The sequence below is a fragment of the Phallusia mammillata genome, chromosome 2 (assembly GCF_965637545.1).
Source record: "Phallusia mammillata chromosome 2, kaPhaMamm4.hap1.1, whole genome shotgun sequence".
NCBI lineage: Eukaryota > Metazoa > Chordata > Ascidiacea > Phlebobranchia > Ascidiidae > Phallusia > Phallusia mammillata.
Window position 1 is genome coordinate 18,549,051 of NC_137253.1, and position 20,828 is coordinate 18,569,878.

The 20,828-nt window shown below is 37.8% G+C and overlaps 3 protein-coding genes, 1 long non-coding RNA gene and 1 pseudogene across 5 annotated transcripts; 2 read left to right on the forward strand and 3 right to left on the reverse strand.

Moving 5' to 3' along the window:
* The first annotated feature begins 2,091 nt into the window (after nucleotides 1-2,091).
* Nucleotides 2,092-3,189, forward strand: LOC145213888 (uncharacterized). Its single transcript, XR_013856909.1, has 2 exons — nucleotides 2,092-2,607; nucleotides 2,664-3,189. It is a non-coding gene; the product is annotated as an uncharacterized LOC145213888 (long non-coding RNA).
* Nucleotides 3,190-4,366: 1,177 nt separating this feature from the next.
* LOC145214315 (polymerase delta-interacting protein 2-like) lies at nucleotides 4,367-11,051 on the forward strand. Its single transcript, XM_080082820.1, has 10 exons — nucleotides 4,367-4,521; nucleotides 4,600-4,727; nucleotides 4,928-5,086; nucleotides 5,162-5,255; nucleotides 8,039-8,228; nucleotides 8,284-8,414; nucleotides 8,476-8,508; nucleotides 8,586-8,708; nucleotides 9,220-9,299; nucleotides 10,644-11,051. The coding sequence occupies exons 2-10, from the start codon at nucleotides 4,645-4,647 to the stop codon at nucleotides 10,753-10,755; spliced, it is 1,005 nt and encodes a 334-aa protein (XP_079938946.1). The 5' UTR covers nucleotides 4,367-4,521; nucleotides 4,600-4,644; the 3' UTR covers nucleotides 10,756-11,051.
* A 1,159-nt stretch (nucleotides 11,052-12,210) lies between these two features.
* LOC145212717 (uncharacterized) lies at nucleotides 12,211-16,629 on the reverse strand (annotated as a pseudogene). The gene is made up of 6 exons (XR_013856773.1): nucleotides 16,372-16,629; nucleotides 13,789-13,996; nucleotides 13,494-13,620; nucleotides 13,153-13,426; nucleotides 12,844-13,022; nucleotides 12,211-12,564 (listed from the first exon to the last, which is right to left on the reverse strand). The product of XR_013856773.1 is annotated as an uncharacterized LOC145212717 (transcript).
* Nucleotides 13,996-16,373, reverse strand: LOC145212715 (uncharacterized). Its single transcript, XM_080080951.1, has 2 exons — nucleotides 15,080-16,373; nucleotides 13,996-15,017 (listed from the first exon to the last, which is right to left on the reverse strand). The coding sequence occupies exons 1-2, from the start codon at nucleotides 16,180-16,182 to the stop codon at nucleotides 14,066-14,068; spliced, it is 2,055 nt and encodes a 684-aa protein (XP_079937077.1). The 5' UTR covers nucleotides 16,183-16,373; the 3' UTR covers nucleotides 13,996-14,065.
* Nucleotides 16,630-17,983: 1,354 nt separating the features above from the next.
* Nucleotides 17,984-19,972, reverse strand: LOC145212718 (uncharacterized). Its single transcript, XM_080080952.1, has one exon. It carries the CDS (start codon nucleotides 19,369-19,371, stop codon nucleotides 18,484-18,486), a length of 888 nt encoding a protein of 295 aa, XP_079937078.1. The 5' UTR covers nucleotides 19,372-19,972; the 3' UTR covers nucleotides 17,984-18,483.
* Between the last annotated feature and the right edge of the window lie 856 nt (nucleotides 19,973-20,828).

Below are 20,828 nucleotides of genomic sequence, written 5' to 3' on the forward strand. Positions count from 1 at the left end.
AAAATTGAGGTTGTTTACGGCTAATTTATTCGCATTGGAACAATTAAACAGATGTTTGAAAATTTGAAAAAGGTCTCTCGCGTAAAGCGTTCTGCTGTAAAAATGCGCAAAGGGTGTGTCGTAGCGGCAACGGGATAGAAAAGAGTAAGCTCTGGGCTACAACATGGTATCCAGCTGGTTAAAAGCCCCCCTCCGGAACAGTTTCAAAATTGAGGTTGTTTACGGCTAATTTATTCGCATTGGAACAATTAAACAGATGTTTGAAAATTTGAAAAAGGTCTCTCGCGTAAAGCGTTCTGCTGTAAAAATGCGCAAAGGGTGTGTCGTAACGGCAACGGGATAGAAAAGAGTAAGCTCTGGGCTACAACATGGTATCCAGCTGGTTAAAAGCCCCCCTCCGGAACAGTTTCAAAATTGAGGTTGTTTACGGCTAATTTATTCGCATTGGAAAATTTAAACAGATGTTTGAAAAATTGAAAAAGGTCTCTCGCGTAAAGCGTTCTGCTGTAAAAATGCGCAAAGGGTGTCTCGTAACGGCAACGGGATAGAAAAGAGTAAGTTCCGGGCTACAACATGGTATCCAGCTGGTTAAAAGCCCCCCTCCGGAACAGTTTCAAAATTAAGGTTTTTCACGGCTAATTTTTGTGTGTTTTGACACTGAGAGCTATGATTTCTATGATGACAATAAAATTCGAAAAAATGTCACAATGGACGCACAAGATTTTGCATGATTCTATTTTATTTGGAGTATTTATATTCTTTGACGCGTGATCACATTAAAATGTTCTTTATCATGTCATTTTTCCATTGATTTTTTCTTTTTTTAATTGTGTTTTACATTAATGTTTCATTTGATATGGTACCTGAAATTTTGTGGTAAAATTTTTGTGTTTAGGGGAAATTATTCTGCCAGAATGACACTGGTTCCATGTAGGCTTCACTTTTCCGCTTGGATGCGCTATCCAGGCTTTTTTCTAGATCAGTGAGACGCGGTTGTAGCTATCTACTAGAAACTTTCTCCGTTGGTACATTAATTTCATAAAATATACAAATATTTTTTCTTGAACTCCGGTCTTTTAGGTACATTTTAACATTTCTCCCTGACGCAGATTTAAACACTAAATCCTGACGAATGGCAACCCTAATCTGGTTAACCTTGCCTAGTTTTCGAAATCTAGTTAACCCATTGATCAATTGTGACGTAATAAACCAAGTTTGGCTACTCTATGGTCGGAGTGTGAGACACTTACAGAAACGACAAACGACCAATCCAAGTAACATGGCAAATCGTTTTATTGAAGTCAACTAAAATTTAGTGCTTGGGGTGTGTTGACTAAAAACAGTGTCGTAGGCCAGGGGTCGGCAACCTTTTTTGCAATGCGGCTCGGCTCGGCTCGTGCTTGGGGTGTGTTGACTAAAAACAGTGTCGTAGGCCAGGGGTCGGCAACCTTTTTTGCAATGCGGCTCGGCTCGGCTCGGCTCGGCTCGGCTCGGCTCGGCTCGGCTCGGCTCGGCTCGGCTCGGCTCGGCTCGGCTCGGCTCGGCTCGGCTCGGCTCGGCTCGGCTCGGCTCGGCTCGGCTCGGCTCGGCTCGGCTCGGCTCGGCTCGGCTCGGCTCGGCTCGGCTCGGCTCGGCTCGGCTCGGCTCGGCTCGGCTCGGCTCGGCTCGGCTCGGCTCGGCTCGGCTCGGCTCGGCTCGGCTCGGCTCGGCTCGGCTCGGCTCGGCTCGGCTCGGCTCGGCTCGGCTCGGCTCGGCTCGGCTCGGCTCGGCTCGGCTCGGCTCGGCTCGGCTCGGCTCGGCTCGGCTCGGCTCGGCTCGGCTCGGCTCGGCTCGGCTCGGCTCGGATTTTTCTTTGTGGGGTTCCGCAAAATTTGACAAAATACTTCAAGGGTTCCGTGCCACTAAAAAGGTTGCAGAGCACTGTACTACTACTAATTTATGGTCAAACCTGAACTGCCACGTTTTTACGTCATAAACAAAATTGCATTTTTTTAACTAGCCGCCCCAAAATTTGGCGCGTACCACTTAGATTTTCAGGAAAAATTTTCCCAAAAAATTAGCAACATTTTATTTTTTCCGTTTTATTTTAAAGGGCCCCAGCAGCGGCGATGTGACTTTTTCTACATTTTAGATATTTAGAATTGCCAAAAATCAGGGATTCCGAATCACTAATTTTTTTGGTCCTATGAATTGTCATTTTCGAGATATTCAATTAAACAATGAGCTCTCGAGCGACACCTTGGTTTGATATGTAGCAGCGATTGTTACGTCACCTCGTACCAACTTCTAACAATGGCGTTGGTCAGCTGTTGTTTTTATTGTTTGTTTTAGCTTTGATGCGTACATTTTTCTATTGTTTACAACTGAATAAATGTACTAACTATGTGATAATGGAGGAGAGAAAATCATGCGTTTGCTGCCATGAAATTAGTAAGTGCAAGTACAGCAGTTAGCCAAGTTCAACGAATATTCTGAGTCGAATCTGCTTTGTATAAAAGCATATCCTGGATTTGAATCTATATGTCTCAACGTGTATTACAAGTAGCATGTTATCGATTTAAACGTCAATTGGGAAATCATGATGAGGGTAATTAACACCCGTCACGAGTAAGTTTTACTGTACTAACTACTAACATGCAACCAGCAACCTCCATGCGTTACAGGTATACTGCCTACTAAAATTTGTTGAATGGTGCTGGGGAAGACTTCAGAGTTACGTTGCCAGACTGAGAGCCACTTGTCAACTATAAGTTGTGAATTCCCTTGTGATGTTGCTGCACAACAATACATGTGGTTTCATATGCTTTTCACCCAAGGTCCCAACTCCTTGCAATAGGCTTTGTTAGAAAGTGCTGTCAGTTTCTTTTGTATTTCTGAATTGAAAACCATAAACACAAATATACTGGTGTATGCTCATCTTTTATCTCTATCATACTTGTAGCTACATGCCAAACATAATGTTCTGTTTCTGACGATTCTTCACTAATGTATTTAATGATTTGTGGATGCCTGTCAGTCACAAAGGCTTTAATAAACAATCCTTTGCTTGTGATGTTTTCAATGCATCCCAAGAATCCTTCTTTTTCCATATCATTGCTGTTTGCCACTTCATTGCTCTAGAAAATATTATGAAATTACCATCTGAATACATTAACAAGGTTAATAGCAACAATTTTATTGTTGCAAAGATCCATCATTTATCATTGTGTATGTACCAAATTTAGCTGAGTGTCCAGGGAAATCTGCAGTTAATTTACTTCTGGTACACCATTTAAGAGGTAAAGAAGTTTTCCTTTACGCACAATGTATTTTGATTCATAGCTTAGATTGGGTGGTTCCCAAATGAAAATATATTGATATTATCACACCTTTTTTTCATAACCACACTTTTTTGTTCTTACCAAGTAAATGGCATGACAATAAACTAAATTAGTATGACATAATGGTAATATTAAAGACTATCATGTTAAATGAGATTATGTCAGAAAACAATTAATTAAAGCATACCATATGCTACTTTTCTTACAATTGCTCTCAATGCCATTTCTTGCTGAAGAAGATGAGTACATGAAATGGCATTTGGCTTTAACACCAGAACTTTTGCCATACTCCTGTCTGCTGCATTTTGTTTGTGAAACATTCATCTGTGAAATGTAGGCTACAAAGAACACTGTATTTCGTTGGTCCCTTTTTTCACGTTAACAAATTTAATCCAAGCTGATCGCAATCACTTTATATTTGGAAAGCGAAAAAGTGTCAAATTGCTGGCCTTTTGATTTCCTCTTGAATTGCAACCATACAAAGAACACACTGCAGGCATTTTTGCACACTTGAGTATAAAAATGAAAACATTTAAACACCAAAATACCTAAACTGACTAACGTATTTGGCGCCGCAGAACGTTAACAACCACCGACTACAAACAAGCTCCAAACCAAGTTGGTACGAGGTGACGTCACATGGCGTTTGAGGTCAGTGACAAAATATCCGCAAGGTGTCAGTGTTTTTAGATTTTAAACGTAAATATTTGACTAGTAACTTCGATTTTTGTGTTTTCAAAACTGAAATCGTGTTTATAAAAATACGACAAACAACATATCAAAAAATAATTTTCCGGTGCCGGGGCTCTTTAAGTTACCAAAATCGGGATATTTCGGTCCAAAAGTTTTTGGGTTTTGTAGCACATGTTTTTTTGCAATTTTGAATTCTGCATGCTCGACTTAGTACCGGTGTAAAATTTCACCTTTCTACCTGTTCTAGAACTGAAGATATGCGATGTTTTGTGTGTTTGCTGGAGCCCTTTTTTCGCGGTTTGCCCTGGGCGCGCTGGCGCCTGGTTTAAAGTCGTTCGATAGGTGGAGCAACGGAGCATAGGCGTTTATGGTGCTGACACAGCAATTTGGGTTTATGGTAAGAACTAAGAATGATTGCTGAGTGAGCACCATAAACGCCAATGCTTCGTTGTGCCACCTACCAAACCGGGCGCCAGCCAAATTCCAGTGTTAGTAGTTCTACCGGGCGGTATGTCTTTTTTCATGTTGTGTTTGGCGAATGTGTTGGTATTTGGTAATAATTAACATATTTTTTCAACACTTTCAGGGCCAGTTAAGAGAAGTTAAAGTTATTTTTTACAACGATACTGAAATGACTTCAGCTTTTATTTCTACAATCAAACTTTTTGGGAGTAAATTCTGTTCAAATGAAATTGCTTGTGCATTTTCAACTAGGTAAACCCATTTCTTGGATAATATTTGTTTCTAATTAAAAAAAGACAATCTGAGTTTACATTTTTACCAATAAAAATTTAAACAAAAAAACTTTTTCACAATTTTTTACCAATACCAGATAAAATTAAACCAAATTATAGTGTTACTGTACTTTGTTTCTGTACTCCTGTGCTTATACACCATTGCATTGAAAAATTTAGGAAGTTGGAACATATTGGAACGCTTCAACCTTTGCAAAATAAGCCGAAATATAAAACAGGTCAAATGTTTTTACACAAAGTGTTTGCCTATCGAGGGGTGATCTTATTTCCATGGACAGTCAATGTCTATGAACGAAAGCCAGAGATCCGTACACCACAGTAAGGGTAATCATTGAAACTTTTGTCAACTATTTAACATATGAAAGTCAAAAAAGCTTTAAATCGCCTTTACAGGGAAAATGATGTAAGAAATTTATTGAAAAATGCTGTCCCTGATATCAGGACCTACTATCAAGTATTGATGGACACTCGGGATACATCTTCAATTGTAAGTAAACAAATGCTTTGAGGTTTAAAAGGTAAAACTAGAGTCAAACTATGTGCCTTAATGTCTTTTACTTTCGCTCCCCTTTTAAAAAGGGGAAAGATATTGTTATCAAATAAAGGTTTTCAAATAATCAAATAATTTTTTACCTTTTAAATGAAATAATCAAACAATTTTAACTTGAGATAGGTCGAGAGCCATTATTCAACAAGGATATTCAAATGTTTTTTAATGTGGTTCTCTTAGTCAATAAATCTAAGCCATGTCTTTGTTTAAAAAAATAAACTACCTAATCCTTTGCCATGACAAATAAACAACCTAATCCTGTGGCCGGAATAACCTATTATTGGGGTAATTAAAACCAGAATGTAGGTTACAGTAACATGTTAGCTTTTTTGTACAATATTTTGGGGAAAAAGGAAATATAAGGTTGAAAATACATGTTGCAGTAATTTTGTTTAATTTCCACTTGATTAAAATATCACCAATATGTTCAATCAGATTGATTCTGCACATACATCGAAGTGCATAGAAAAAGTATATATTTGATAATTGTTTAAAAAAAATATTTGATAACTTTTCAAATAATTTGAAATTTGAAATAATCAAATAATTTTTTGTTTGATAACAGCCCTACGTAGTGATGTATCTTGTACAACTGCAAATATCAATTGAAACATTTGCTAATTCCAGGGGTGTGATTGAATGGTTTACAAGTGAGTTAATGCAGAGCGGGAGGTCCTCTACTTCAGGGGTATCAAACTCAAACAACTTTGATGGCGAAACATTTGTTACAGTGTGACATGATAACAACAAAATTGCACGATTAAAAAGTCAAATGTTTATTAATGCCATTAACTACATTAAACACATAAAAAACAATGTTGGAACAAATAACAAACAGACATGCAAACAGAGTGAAATACCAACTACCCTGCTTCATTGCTTTGTGTGAAAACAATGGCATACAATTACAATTGCTGATTCTAAAGATGGGCTATTTCGATCATCCTGTTAAAACTTGCATATACAACTAATAGAGAATGATTTTATCACTTAAACATTGCTCTACTTCACACATGAATGGATTTGTTACTGGGCCGTCTTCAGTTATTGGAAATCAGCTGTTTTTGCATAGCAATGCTGTGGTTTTCTGTCATAAAGTTAAATTCACACGTTCAGGTTTAGCATAAGGATACTTAGCTTATTATTTTGACATGACAAAAATTTGTCAAACAGTGTTGCAGGTTACTGCAGGTCACTTTACAGGTATCACAAAACCAAGTTATAACAATTTGCCATAACATTGTCACAACATGACCCCTTAATTATGGGTCCCCTTTTCTAAATATCGTTTTCAACTTTTTTAATGCAGGTTTATTCCACCCTGTTTGGTTGTAAAATAGTGCTTAAAACTTTTAAATGAAAAATGCACACATGATAGTTAGTTATCTAAAGTTGATCATCCCAGAGTATGACTCTGATTAACGCAGTGGTTCACCCACAAACCCCCTAAATAAAAAGTTTAAAATTGCTGTACTTGCTGAAAACCCTGAAGTTTCATATAATGTTGGTCGGTACATTGCTAAGTCTTGTGTAACTTTTAGTTCAGTTTTCCCTTGTTCATTCCCTTTTGCCCACAAATATTCATTTGTGTGTTTACAGGTCCTTTAGGTCAGAAATACAATTTCTAACATACTGAAGTGTTTTACAATTGTAGATATGATGCTCATCCCTATAATGCCAAAATTTTAAGCAGTTGTTTGCAGGGTGTACATTGTTTGTTGTTTAAAATTTTAGCCTGATCAGGATAGTTTTTACCTTAACACCTCCAAATATGTGTCAAAGTGTTATTGTGTCCTTGCTTAACATTTAAGTCCTACAGGAGCAGTGGAAGTGATTGTTTGGTTTACGTTTTTAACGGCCTCGGCTTCATGCTTGATAAGGTCATGGTAATACAACATGGCTTCTCTATTTTAAAATTACTTAATTTGGTCAACACAGTCAAGAATAATGTGTCATACCCAATTTTTACATAAAATAACCCAAGAAACAATACTTGGCTTCCTACTTTGTCACTGTCTACAAGACTATCTTGGTTTGTTTTTTTACGAGAGTTTTAACTGTTTTAAAACAGGCCTTCAACACAATGCTGGTTAAAGCTAGAGATAGGGAGCATTTTTTTTCTGTTTGGTTTGCTGTTTTTGAAAATGTATAATTGTAAAAATATATCTCAAACTTTCAAAGTTGGGGTTAAATGCTTTCAGCCAATTTGTTCTTTGGATTAAAAAAATATTCACACAATATTTATATTTTGGCTTGTACACATATAAATGTGTATGGGTGCCCATTTCTTTGCTCTCTCAAAAAATAGGATTTCGTACATATAAATTGGCAATCCAGACGAAACCGGTTAATAGAGATGAGACTTTTGTTTTTTGCAAAATTCAGCCTTTCACAGTTGTGTTTTCAGTTGGTTTATAGAATATGCTTAGAACTGGCATTGGATGTTTGAGGTTTTTTGTTATTATGGGGTGTAGCAAGATTATGATACAGTAGGACAATTGCGAAAAATACAATCGAAATGGTAATAAAGATTTATAATCATGGATGAAGTGAATGTGTGTCTAGTGATGCCACAACACACTCAGCAATGATAACTTCAAATGCCAGAACAATTGATACAGATAAATAGATATACTTTGAAAATACTGGTACCTGGCAAGCCTGGCTATATTGTCACTTAAATCCAGTGTTACAATGTTAATTCAAAGTTATGTTTTTAGGCAATGCAAACTGAGGCTGTTACATTTTTATCTGCGGCTGATCTGGGAATGGGAAACACAAATGTTCTATATACAATCCCTGGAATTGATTATGTTGCACATGAAGATATTATACCTTACACATCAGTTGAAAATGCTCCATTGCAGCACAAGTTATTTGAAACATTTCTCAAAAGAGGAGCCAATGAAGGTAAAATTAATTTGATCAGGATCGCATTGCATTTTACCCTGTTTTTACTCCATAGAGCTATATGCAACAGAGTCTTTCAATAACTGGCAGAGTACAAACCACACTTGTTTGGAACTTAGCAAAGTTTATCTTGAAACAACTAAAAACATACAAGTGACAGCAATCCCATTTTTCTTAGGATTTAAAGTTAGTATCCATAATTAATCTCTCGAGTGACAAACCTGTTTGACATTGTCGTTATTCACAGAAATCCAGAAAATCGCAGCCTGCAGAATACTGGGTATGGTTTTTAATCTAACATGTGCATATTATAAAAAATTCAACCTCCGCTACTGTATGCATGTGTTAACTCCTCAGTGGCGGTACTGTATTAGGGTGGAAAACCTTGGTGAAGCAAGTGTCCAATTACAGGAACGAAACTGGCGGATTTTTAGCAATGGATCTGTACAAGCTGTAAAAGGACGTGGTGTTGTAGGAAGGGTAAAACAGTTTTTTACACTCATTACAAGTAACAGAACAGCAATAAATAATGAATTTCTTGAATTTCGGGTGTTTTAAAAAACTTTAAAAGTTACTTCATTTTATGATTCATACTCATAAAACTTACTACGAATTTTGTTTCCGGATAAATGATGTACAAAAAATTGAAATATTCCAACATAGAAAACCAATTTGTGTTTTTACATGATATTTAAAAAATCTGAACATGTTTCTTACAGCATAATATTACACACAACAAAATAAATCATGTCAGTAGGTCAAATGGTGTGCAGAGTAAATTAGTAAATAGAATGTAGTACTGTATATATAACTTTCCAATACATAACAAAGCTACTTGTACAGTGTTTGGTAACTTTTTGTTCATCACAAAAAGCATAAATATAAACTTGCTAAATTCAAAAAAGTCAATTTGTGTGAAAATTAATTGTGATAAGTATATGTCACATTTGGTAATCTACATGTTACCAACAAATGCTTTGTTTAAATTTAGGAACCAGTTTTGGATAGCAATCAACCAGCTTTTCAGTACAGCAGTCATGTATCACTTCGATCACCTAATGGACATATGTGGTAATTATGGGTCCCCTTCCCTGAAGGGGACGCATCTTGATTTCACTCTGTCTTTTTATTTTTTTTCTCCGGTGAAGTTTTTCCATGCACTTTTGACATGAAATCTTTGGTGGATTTGGATGAAACTTTTACAGATGGTAGATGTGGTCATGTAGATGTGCCAAAAACTGAAAACGTTTTGTATGGTGCTGTGCACCACAAACGAAAGATTTCTGTGGTGTGATAGTGTAAAAAAGATAACCGAACACATGTTACTTGTGTTTGTGGATTGCTTAGTGGACGTTTTCACACATGGAATTTAAGTCAGAGGGATGTTACCAGCTTTATGACATCTGAATTGGTAATGAATGTTGCTAAAACACCTCTAGTGGTCAAAATTTTAAACATTGGCTGATTTGGATAATTTTTTCAGCACTGGTCATTGTGGTTTCACATTTTGTACTTTTGGGTGTAGAACCAATCAGTTACCCCACTAACCCCCTAAAATGGGTTGGTTTTTTTAACACTGTCGTCTGTCGGAATGAAATGAAATTTGGACACCTTGTACAATTTGTCATTTATAGGAGCTGTTTTTGTTTAACTCGGTAGCCCCAATATTAACCCCTCTAGCCCCCTAAAATGGGTGAGTTTTTTGAACAGTGTTGGAATTGGCTGAAACTTGTATAGCTTGTAGAATGTGCTATGGATTGTTGTGTTTTACCCTGTAGCCCCACCAATTACCCCATTAACCCCTAAAATGCGTGAAATTTGTAAACAATGTTGAAATTGGATGAAATTTGGACAGTTAGTAGGTTAGGCCATTATTTTTAGGTGTCAATTGTCAAGTTTCACCCTATGGTTTCAGCATTTACCCCACTAGCCCCCTAAAATGAGTGAATTTTTAAACAGTGTCGGAATTAAATGAAATTTGGACAGCTTCTACAATTTGCTATTTATAGGTGTTGATTGCTGTGTTTTACTTTATTTTGCCACTATGTACCCTTTCTTCCTATAAAAATGAACATTCAATATAACATAAGCATAGGAAATATATTAATGTTTTGAAATGGGTTAGAGTCAGTGGTGGAATTCAAATTTTTTGTCAGTCAGTTTCATGACAAATGACACATTTTTCAGCCGGTTCTGTTACTAAATGTCCATTGACAGTAACCAGTAATGCTAACCGGTTCGCTGGTCTTATATAATTTCATGAGACAGTTCTATAGAATCGGTGCGAACCGGCTGAGTCCCACCACTGGTTATAGTGTATATGCAATAGCAAAATGTGCTAAACCACCCTTCTAGTTGTAAAAAATAAAACTGTTGGAAATGAAATTGTGGAAAACCTACATCTTTACCTTTCAGGGGTACCTTTTGTTTTGAGAAAGAAGATGGGGAACAGTTTGACATCAGAATTCCGTCATTTATCCTTGAAAGCAAGTCTTTGAAATCCTGTGATTTGAACAATGATGTATGACAGAAAATTTCTTTTTCTTATTTGTTTACCAGAGGCACATAATATAGGGTAGTGATTTTTAACCTGTGGGTCACGCCCCCCATTATGTTTGCCATTTTACTGGGGTCAAGTAGTTATCAGCAATAAAAAGTAAAACATCTGTAAGCAATAAAAAAGGCAATTATCTTAAACTTTTAACTTGGAGTTATAGTACGGTGTTTCTGTCCAGACCTGTTACAAAAGGCCACTTGGAAAAAAACGTTTCATTGATCTTGTTTTGCGTCACATTATTAAAATAAAAATCAAACGCTTTGTGACGTGACTATGCAGAAAGTAATTGGCTTAAGGCTGGGGGCGCAAATCCATTGCAAATAGTTGAGTTCAAGGCGAAAATAGCTGCACGACGGTTAAACGTTGTGGAGCGCAAAACAGTGAAGGACACAATTGGTGGATCATGACTCGACATGCTGCAGCAACACCGTATTATTAAGCAGCACTTTGGTGGAACCAGTCGAGATGACAGTAGAATCTAACCACCTGCTGGGGAAAGAAGGTGTGGTTCGACAGGAAAAAATGCCGAATAATTTCGAACGCCGAAAGAAAGAACACACATTTGCAGGAGGACGAATTTATAATTTAGATGGCCGAAGTGGACGAATTTATAATATCCTGTTCCAAGTACTGGCCCAATCTACAAATAAATGGGTTACAAATACATAACAAAGAGTCTCCAAACCATTTATGGGTCCCCTTTCTTGAGAACGGAACGCATCTTGATTTTACTCTGCTTTTTTTCTCCGGTGAAGTTTGTCCATGCGATTTATTGCGCTAAAATCTTTTGGTGTATTTGGATGAACGTTTACAGATGGTAGATATAGTTATGTGGATGTGCCATTTGTTTTGTTTGACTCAAAAGCCACAGCAAAAAAATGGTCCGAGCAGTTACGCAGTATAGGCTATAAAGGTCGACAACAGCAGTCACGCGGTATTTACATACACCCTATATAGGTGCTGATTATTGTAAAATGGAATCTTTTAAAGAACGCCAGATCTAGGCTATATGAAAAAACTTTAGACAGTTTGTAGAATACATCATCCATCGGTGTGTTTTACCCTGTAAGCCCCACCTTTACCCCCATTAACCCCTAAAACGGGTGTAATTGGTCGAGTTGTTTGAAATTTTGACAGTTTGTGCAATATATTATTTTTAGGTGTTAATTGTGAAGTTTTACCTTCCCAATCGGAAAAATTATGTCCGATCAAAGCAAAGTTATCACGATTTCATGTATGATAATACGCTAGACATGTCCTATATTGCCCATTGTTATTATCCCCGATTGTGCACGCAAATGTAACATCGGCCATAGATAGATTTTCTTGGATGAATCATGTTTGTCATCATGCTTGTAAAAAGCATGATGCCCATTGATAATACACGCATATCTGTCATAATCCACACATAATCAAGACTTGCAATAGTGTCTATCAACGTTTATTTCACATTACACCAGTCAAATGAAACAACAAAAATCACGACTTTTGCAAATGCGTAAAAAAGTACATGTGCAAGATAGCGAAGGTATTATAACGAAAAGGGTGTGCAACTAACAAGTGCAGTGTGCACTCAATCAGAATCTGTATCTTCTGATGAAACGTATTTTATGGTATCATCAGATGAAACATCTGCACCTTCACATGTTTTGTTGTCCTTTTCGCCTTTTCTTAAATTTCTGCCGCCATCCCAGTCCGCAGCACCGGACAATACTGCCTTGATGTCATTGACAACCTCTTGACTGCTTGCTGATTGATGGCTTGTGAATTGCAGACACTCTAAACAAGGAAAAATGTCAATAAAGTTGCAAAACTGTTGGGCAGTTGAAACCAAGAAATGCCAAACTGCGGTTTGTGGACCTCCAGGGGTACATGGCAAACTGAAAAAATCCTATACCAGCCATAAATTTGTTCTATTGTTTACCTATTTTATTTCTCCATTGCCAATAGGTTAGGCATCAGTGATTAACAGATCTACAAATATTGGTCATTAACCCCAAAACCTTTTTCATAACCTGCAATGCCACAGGTGTTGAGTTGAGTGTAAATATAACTTACTTCGACGGACATCATCCAATTGAGAACCACCAAATGGTTTCTTAGTTGCTTTTCTTTGACTGCCAAGTCCAGACCATGAGTAGGTCATAGCCAAGGGCCTTGTCATGAAGCACCTCATAAATGCTCTCAGTTGCACGCAGCATTCCGCGATCAATTTTTCTTCCAATATTTTGAAAATCCTGTAAATATAAGAAGTACTTAACAAATAACTCTGACCAAAAAATTATATTTGAAAACATTATAAATTCTACTGGAACATTATAAACATTGTGTATAACAAACATTTTAAAAATAAAACACCATCTTTACTTGAAAGTTATTCAGAATTTGACTTAGTTCTTCTTCTGATGAAGCTGGTTGAAATGCTGTCCATGTAGTTTCCTTTTGGTGTTCTACTTGTTTTAAACTTTTGATATAGGCAAGAGCATCTTCAATCATGACTTTGTTGGATTTTACAGCATTCAAAACATTAGCAACATCCGTTCTGATAATGTTCAACTCCCAACAAATGTTGCTCAGATTAGTTAGGTCATCTACCTTTGCCCTTTTTCTTGGTGCTGGATGTTGAGGAGATAAAAATATCCTGAAACACAAGCATTAAATTTGCAATGTAGTTTATACATTGTTTGTATTCTACCCACTAAACATACCTTTTTGGTGCAATAGCATTCTCCCGCTGTAGTGTAGGTATTTGTGTACTGGTGCTGCCATCATCTTCGGAGGAGTCATTAAGCTCCTCGGTAGTGTAAGCCTTTTTTAAGCATCGATCATAGGAATCTAATAAACATGAACAAATTATGTAGCCAACAATTACACCTCAAGGCCACACAAAGGATTTTGTTCAATGTAATAGTTAAAGTGTAATTTAAAGCAAAAGTTCAGGAAGATACACCATATTTGTGAATTAGGAGAATATTGTTGACATTTGCAAGTAAAAATACTTACTTGACTGACATAAAATTTCACATGAAAATACTTTCCAATTTTCTTCCGATAAAACTTTATTCTTAACCATTTCTTGTACATTTTGGTCATTTTGTGGCCATCGGCATCGTGTTTCAGTAATCATCCATTGTTTACAAACAATATCAGATTTGCTTCCTCGGATAAATCTCACACACACAAAATTTTTCATTTTTTAAACTTCAGAAATCTAAACAAAAACATGGTTTTGAAATGACTGACCATATTCATATAGTTTTTTTGTTTTAATTTATATAGCCTAATGAAGTAACTCAATGGCCACAAACTTTTTACCATAAGGTAATAGAAAACATTTTTTAACAGATACATCAAATGGCACAAGACAATAATCACTTTCCAAATCAAAAACAACAAAAATGCCAACAGTGAACGATGAAACGGGTGTTTTAAACAGTTGTTTCATTTTTAAGTATTTTTTTACTACAAAATACTTGTCTGAATTGAATGTAACAATATCATTTACTTCAGCAATAACAGATCCACTTTTTATGGTGGAATCTGCAACATTTGAAACAGAAATAGTACAACCATTAAACAACCTTGCTCTTTTATAATGCCGTACATCGGTTCTTTCAAACCCAGTCAATGATAAGCCATTTACATTGCATTTAAAAACACAACCAGGAGGCAAAGATAAAACTTCTTTCTTCATGGATATTACAATATTTTCATTTTGGTTGTAGGCATGTGTCCCCACTTGCTCAAAAGGCTTGTAGCCAGAATGCACACATTGTTTTAAAATACCCAAATAGCTCTCAAAAGGAAAACAATTTATTAGCTCTAAAGAACCAAAGAGATAACAATCATCTGGCAAGTGGATTAGACTGTGCACATTGTAAGACATGAAACCATCCTGGTAATATTTGGGACAATCCATGCAAAACTCTTTCAACAACTTTCGAGACACATCAATGTCTGAATCAGTTGGACACGGTGATACCAATATTCTCATTGAAATACTAAATTTAATAAAATGCTTGTATGTTTGCTTCGACATTATTGCTTTGTCCTTTAGAATTGCAACACCAACATACAAAAGAAACATCCGAAACTCTGCTGCTTTCCAGTAACTTAACTCAGCCATGGGCCTAAGTTTTCTGTTGAATTCTTTTGGAACATACAGTTTTACTTCATTGATTTTGGTGCTGAGAAGTCTTATCGCACAACTAGAAAGCTGTGCATGTCTTTTTCTGCAAATGAAAAAGAAGTAAATTTTATTACATCCTATGTTTAAAAAAAAACTGTTTATTACCGATAAGATCCATTCCAAAAGGAAAGTAGATGCTTCATAACACCAAGGCAGGCAAGGTGCATGTAATCTAATATAAAACAAGAAACCATAGGGATTCCAAACTCTGTCAGTACAGAAGTGTCATCATTATGGTGAAAAGAACATGAACTTGATGCAAACAGTGCATCAGTTCTAGGCTGACAATTGGTTTCTAAAAAACATACATGTCTCGATAAAGAATCATATTTTCCCACAATGTGACATCGCTCACAACTGCTATAACCGGAGTGTGCTTTGATTTTTTTTAACGATGTTCTGGCAGGGGCATCGCAAACAAAGATGCAGTTTTTACTAAGATTGAAGCAAACATCATTGATAACAATGGGATTTAAAATCAGTTCTTTCACATCTGACAAAAACTTTGACAAAAAGGTTCCGGGATCTGGCATTTCTCGATTACAACCTGTTTCAGAACAATAGATTCCCGCACAAATTGGCCACATCTTTGTTTTGTACACTGACACCAAGATTGGGTATAGCTTATAGTCAGGTGAATGTCGAAACAAAGGCAAACCATCTATATTTATTACCAGGCAATAAGGTACAGATCCATTCGAACTGCTATAACAATAACCTAACACAGATTTTAATGTTGATACCCAGTTGGGCATGTGAATGTACCTGCCTTCATTCATACATTCATAGGCAAGATTTGGAGATGGGATTAAAGTTTTATAGCTGCAAGGAAGGTTACTATGGACTTGTTGCAGTGATTTTAAAAGTGCTGTGACTGCAGCTTTTGGTACATTAACTTGTGATAAAGCCCAATCAGTTATTAATTCAGTTACTGTCAATGGTCTTTGTTCTACATCTTGTGCATCATTTTTCCCAGCTGCTGAATTTTCGATCTCATTATTTGAAGATATAATTAGTGCAGACACAGGCAAATTTGAAGTAGGAATGTCTAAACTCACAGTTTGTGAACCTAGTCCCAAACTGTTATCGCTGCATGTAGTCTCACACAACTGCTGTGCATTTTTTCGTCGAAGCCATTTCTGCTTTCGTGATAAGTCACTGTACGGCTTATAAAAAGTTCTTTGGAGCTTCGGTCTTTTACCAGGCATTTTCAATGCATAGAGCTGAACACACACACACAAAGCAGTTTGTTTAAGGTTTGCAAGCTGTGGCCTAAACCTACATAACACTGACAACACTGCATGTTAAGCAAAAGGAAAGGTTTATAAAACATGACTGGCAACAACACTTTTTTTACTAAAATAGCAGTATTTAATGTCCAAACAAACAAGTCTTACCTTTCTTGGTCGGCAATCCAATCCTGTCGCCTACCTTAACTTTTTTTTCAGAGCGCGTTTGTCAAGCGTGACCGAGATAACGATGAAAGGCACTTATTGGCTAAAACAAGTGACGTGACGCAAAAAACGCGCTAAACAAGTAATTTGCAAGATTGTCTCACCAGTTACCGCATGGTCAAAAAATGTACAATCTAATATCATAATCCAAACTTTTATTTTCTGGGTCAATAAAGATCTCAAATCGAAGTAATTCTTGATTATTACTTTATATCTGATTTATACTTCTTTCAGTGCAAATCTCTCTGATGTTTATTGCAAGGGGATAAAAAACGGGGGATGCAATTTAAAAATGTACTCTGGTCAAAATTGAAAACTTACGTCAGATGTGTGATCATAGAATTATATGGTGTGATCATGTGTTTATTACCTTTGAAATTAAGAAACTGGGTCATATATGACGATCGTAGAAAATACATGCATAGATTATGCACTTATTATCGTTGAGATAATTTGCCAACGATAATCGGAGAAAACCCAAAAGAGTTCAAACATGATCGGGTATAAATCGGACAAAAATTCTGATTGGGTTGTAGCCCCACTAACCCTAAAATAGATGAATCAGCATGATTATTTCCGCAGACTTCTTTCGCCCTGTTTAAACTAATAGCATCAAAATTTATTACAGTTATTTCGTAAAAGTTTGTTTGATTAGACGTTGCGACAAAACGTTATTTTTACTTAAAATTGTGGATTCCAGACGACGTATATAGGATGTTGTAAAAAACGGGTAATAAAAATTCGTGACGTTATTTTAATGTAAAAGTGTCGACTCCAGACGACGCAGATAAAACGTTGTTAACGAATTTTTGCAATTCCTCCTGACGACGTACTTCTGACGTTGTTTATTTGCGTTAAACATACTTTCAACCAAACGTGATTACTAATTTTTAAAATCACATTGTATGACGTAACTCATTGTATGACGTTATTTTTTGGTAAGATGTCTACGCCAGACGATGTAGATATGACGTTGTTTTAAACGTTATCGGTACACATAAATAAAGATCACTAATCCTAGGTATATATCAGCTATTGCTGCCAGGCATAGTATCAAGTTTAAAGAGCTCTTCTGGCAAATGTAATTTTATTCCGACGTTTCGACGTCCTATACAGGTCGTCTTCATCAGGGTAAATAACACTAAATGCGACTAGTACAGTGCACGATAGACAAAGGAAAAAAAGAATGGAACGCAAGCACGTCACAACGAAAACACGGCGCGATAACAAATGATTGGGCTTCTAATCTTTTTTTTTCTGTTTTGATGTTCATTGTGTTGCCCCGTTGGTGAATATTCCATGACTCAAGAAATAGTCTTTTCCTGTAGTCAGGCTCCCGGGCTACAACAGACGCCGCATTGAAATCAATACGGTGGCCTTGTGATTGGAAAGGGCCGACTTCTTCGCGTCGCTGTTGGCAACATCCCGTTGATGTTCTTTTCGGCGGGTATTGAGTAACTGTCACGTTCCCGTTTGCACGGTTACGCAAAAGATTTGGGACTGACTATCGGAAGTTCTTTAACAACTAACGCTCGTGTACTCTGATCGGCAGCAGTCCTTTTCTTTTACATTTATTCACGTCCAACCAAAACAACAAACAAACAATCCAGCACTACTTCGCAGTTATCACTCAATTCTATCTTATTCTATGTTATGTTACCTTCTCTTATATCGTTGGACGGGGCGCTTATATATCTCTGACGTAACAATGATAAGAAAAAAGGCGTTAACTCACTATGACCATTTCCCATGGATGAAACAATGGGCACTGCAACGGGTAATGGCGACGCGATAAAACTAGCACATTAGAACAATGACACACAATAGCGCCTGCAACGATGGACTCTAGACAAACCGAGATTGCCCATGATCCGTGGTAATTGGGTTGCGGGATATTGTCATGGGGCGGTCTAGAATATTTGTGACACAACCCCGTTTTTAAAAGGAGATTTTCTTCAAACAAGAAAATCTCGCTCAATCTGACACAAATGTTCCCACAACTCATCAGTGCCATCCGAAAGTCAAAGCTCTTGCCTGCTGAAGATATCGCTTTTCCTATCCAATATTTTGCTTACGTCTGCACCGGAACCACGTGTGGAAATCCCCCCGGAAGTGACATGGCTTCGAATCTCGGAAGGATGATTCCGCAAATTCGCCACCTGACTGCATGGGCTGTTTCATCTGAGGGCGGGTTGTCACGGACGACAGGACACGGATACATGCGCTTTGAATATTGTACTCACTGGTCGGCGATACAACGAGACTGTCATCAGTTGGTTTCTCGAGAACATGTTGCAATGAAGAAATAGACATTCTCTCATCCAGTGTTTGCACCTCAACACTAGGGCGATTTTGAACCAATTCTTGATCTTGCTCATTGATGACAGCGTGTGATATGCCGCTCTGCTTCGCCGTCGTCTGGTTAGAAGAAACCGTCTTGCTTCCCTCTACTGTATGTATTTGCTTTTTGTCCAACTCCTGCGACAACTCGGCTTCTTGCTCACTGATCATCGTCTCAACCGTGGCGTTTTGCTCCGTCGCTTGTGTCGCAGAACCTGATTCTTCTTCGTCACACATCTCCACTTCCGTTTCAGCGTGACCTTGCGACAAGTTCGTTTGCTCCTCTAGCGATTTGACTTTTTGCTCCATTGATTCGCAGATTTTCGTCTTCCCAACAGAAGTTGTCACCAGCCGTTTATTCATTGGCCCTGGAATGCGCCCCTGCTCATCTTCCACCAGGTGGGCACGATCCAGGTCGGCATTCTTGTTTGTTTTTTCTCTACGGCGGTTCAAAGCTTCCAGCTCAAGCTCAAGCTTCTTCATAGCCAGCTCGTGCTCGCGGTTTCGTTGCCGTTCTTCCACTTCTTGTTTTCTTTGCTCATCTTCACGTCTTTGTTGTTCAGCCTCACGGTTAAATCTCCTTTCCTCACGGTCATGTTCCATCTGCTCCCTCACGTACTCGCGTAACTCCTCGTCAACTGGCTTGCAGACGCCATTGCCGATCTTACAGGGGTTAGTGTTCAACTTCGCGTTTTTTAAGTCAGATCCCGGACGAGCCCCCAGATGTCACGTTCCCGTTTGCACGGTTACGCAAAAGATTTGGGACTAACTATCGGAAGTTCTTTAACAACTAACGCTCGTGTACTCTGATCGGCAGCAGTCCTTTTCTTTTACATTTATTCACGTCCAACCAAAACAACAAACAAACAATCCAGCACTACTTCGCAGTTATCACTCAATTCTATCTTATTCTATGTTATGTTATTTTCTCTTATATCGTTAGACGGGGCGCTTATATATCTCTGACGTAACAATGATAAGAAAAAAGGCGTTAACTCACTATGACCATTTCCCATGGATAAAACAATGGGCACTGCAACGGGTAATGGCGACGCGATAAAACTAGCACATTAGAAAAATGACACACAATAGCGCCTGCAACGATGGACTCTAGACAAACCGAGATTGCCCATGATCCGTGGTAATTGGGTTGCGGGATATTGTCATGGGGCGGTCTAGAATATTTGTGACAGTAACCTTCCAGTCTCCCCGATATATATTAACGGACACTCAGCGCAGGGAATAGAATATACAACACCACGTTGTTCAAAGGTGCTGATTGGATCTTTCGGGTGACTTAGTAGCTTGCGGAGAGTATTGGCAGGTTGAACGTCAACCGCTACGCCGAAGTCACGCATCATACGCCGTAGAACAGGGGTGTCCAACCCGCGCCTCGCGAGCCGCATGCGGCTCTTACGTCGTTGTCGAAGTTTGGGGGTGTGTATATTTTGGTTAGTATGTAGCGATATGGTACAAAAATCGTTAAATGTAAAGTAAAGCTTTAACAATTTTGCTTTTAAACAAACTTATTATCGGTATGGCCACAGACCATGCCTTAAAACCGCAACCTTATGTGGCAATAATGCCTTGATTATGATGGCATATATTCGATTGTTGAACAATGAATGCTTGCTCATTGTTGCGTACAATGCAAATGAGACACAAAGCAACAGCAATATTTACAACAAATGCGTTCCAAAATAAATAATTCTTCAAGTTCAATCCGTTGTTTTTCAGGTTATGACGAACGTTATATTTTATGGGCAGTTTCTCTTCGGTTTGAATTGAGCGATTGTTGGTGGTGAATGCATTAGTGACGTCGCAATGAATTTAGTTTCGCCACTTCGGACGCGTTCCGACTTACGTGTTGGATCACGCTTTAAACGCCGCAGACTCGATCATACCCGCAGACAAAGGTAACTGTACTGTCATCATGAACCGCCCAGATTACGACAAGAAAATGTCTGACTTATTACTGGATACTTCGACTTACAAGCGTTTTTCGTTTTCGTCATTTTTTCGCGCGGATGTTTGCGTGGACTTACAATTTTCTGCGCGGA

Coding starts and splice junctions, on each gene's coding strand:
- LOC145214315 (XM_080082820.1), top strand. CDS start 4,645: ATGACTTCAGCTTTTATTTCTACAATCAAACTTTTTGGGAGTAAATTC. Junction 5,256..8,038: donor CTCGGGATACATCTTCAATT/GTAAGTAAACAA, acceptor TTATGTTTTTAG/GCAATGCAAACTGAGGCTGT. Junction 8,415..8,475: donor CATTTTTCTTAGGATTTAAA/GTTAGTATCCAT, acceptor CGTTATTCACAG/AAATCCAGAAAATCGCAGCC.
- LOC145212715 (XM_080080951.1), bottom strand. CDS start 16,182: ATGCCTGGTAAAAGACCGAAGCTCCAAAGAACTTTTTATAAGCCGTAC. Junction 15,018..15,079: donor TTTTGGAATGGATCTTATCG/GTAATAAACAGT, acceptor TTTCATTTGCAG/AAAAAGACATGCACAGCTTT.
- LOC145212718 (XM_080080952.1), bottom strand. CDS start 19,371: ATGGAACATGACCGTGAGGAAAGGAGATTTAACCGTGAGGCTGAACAA.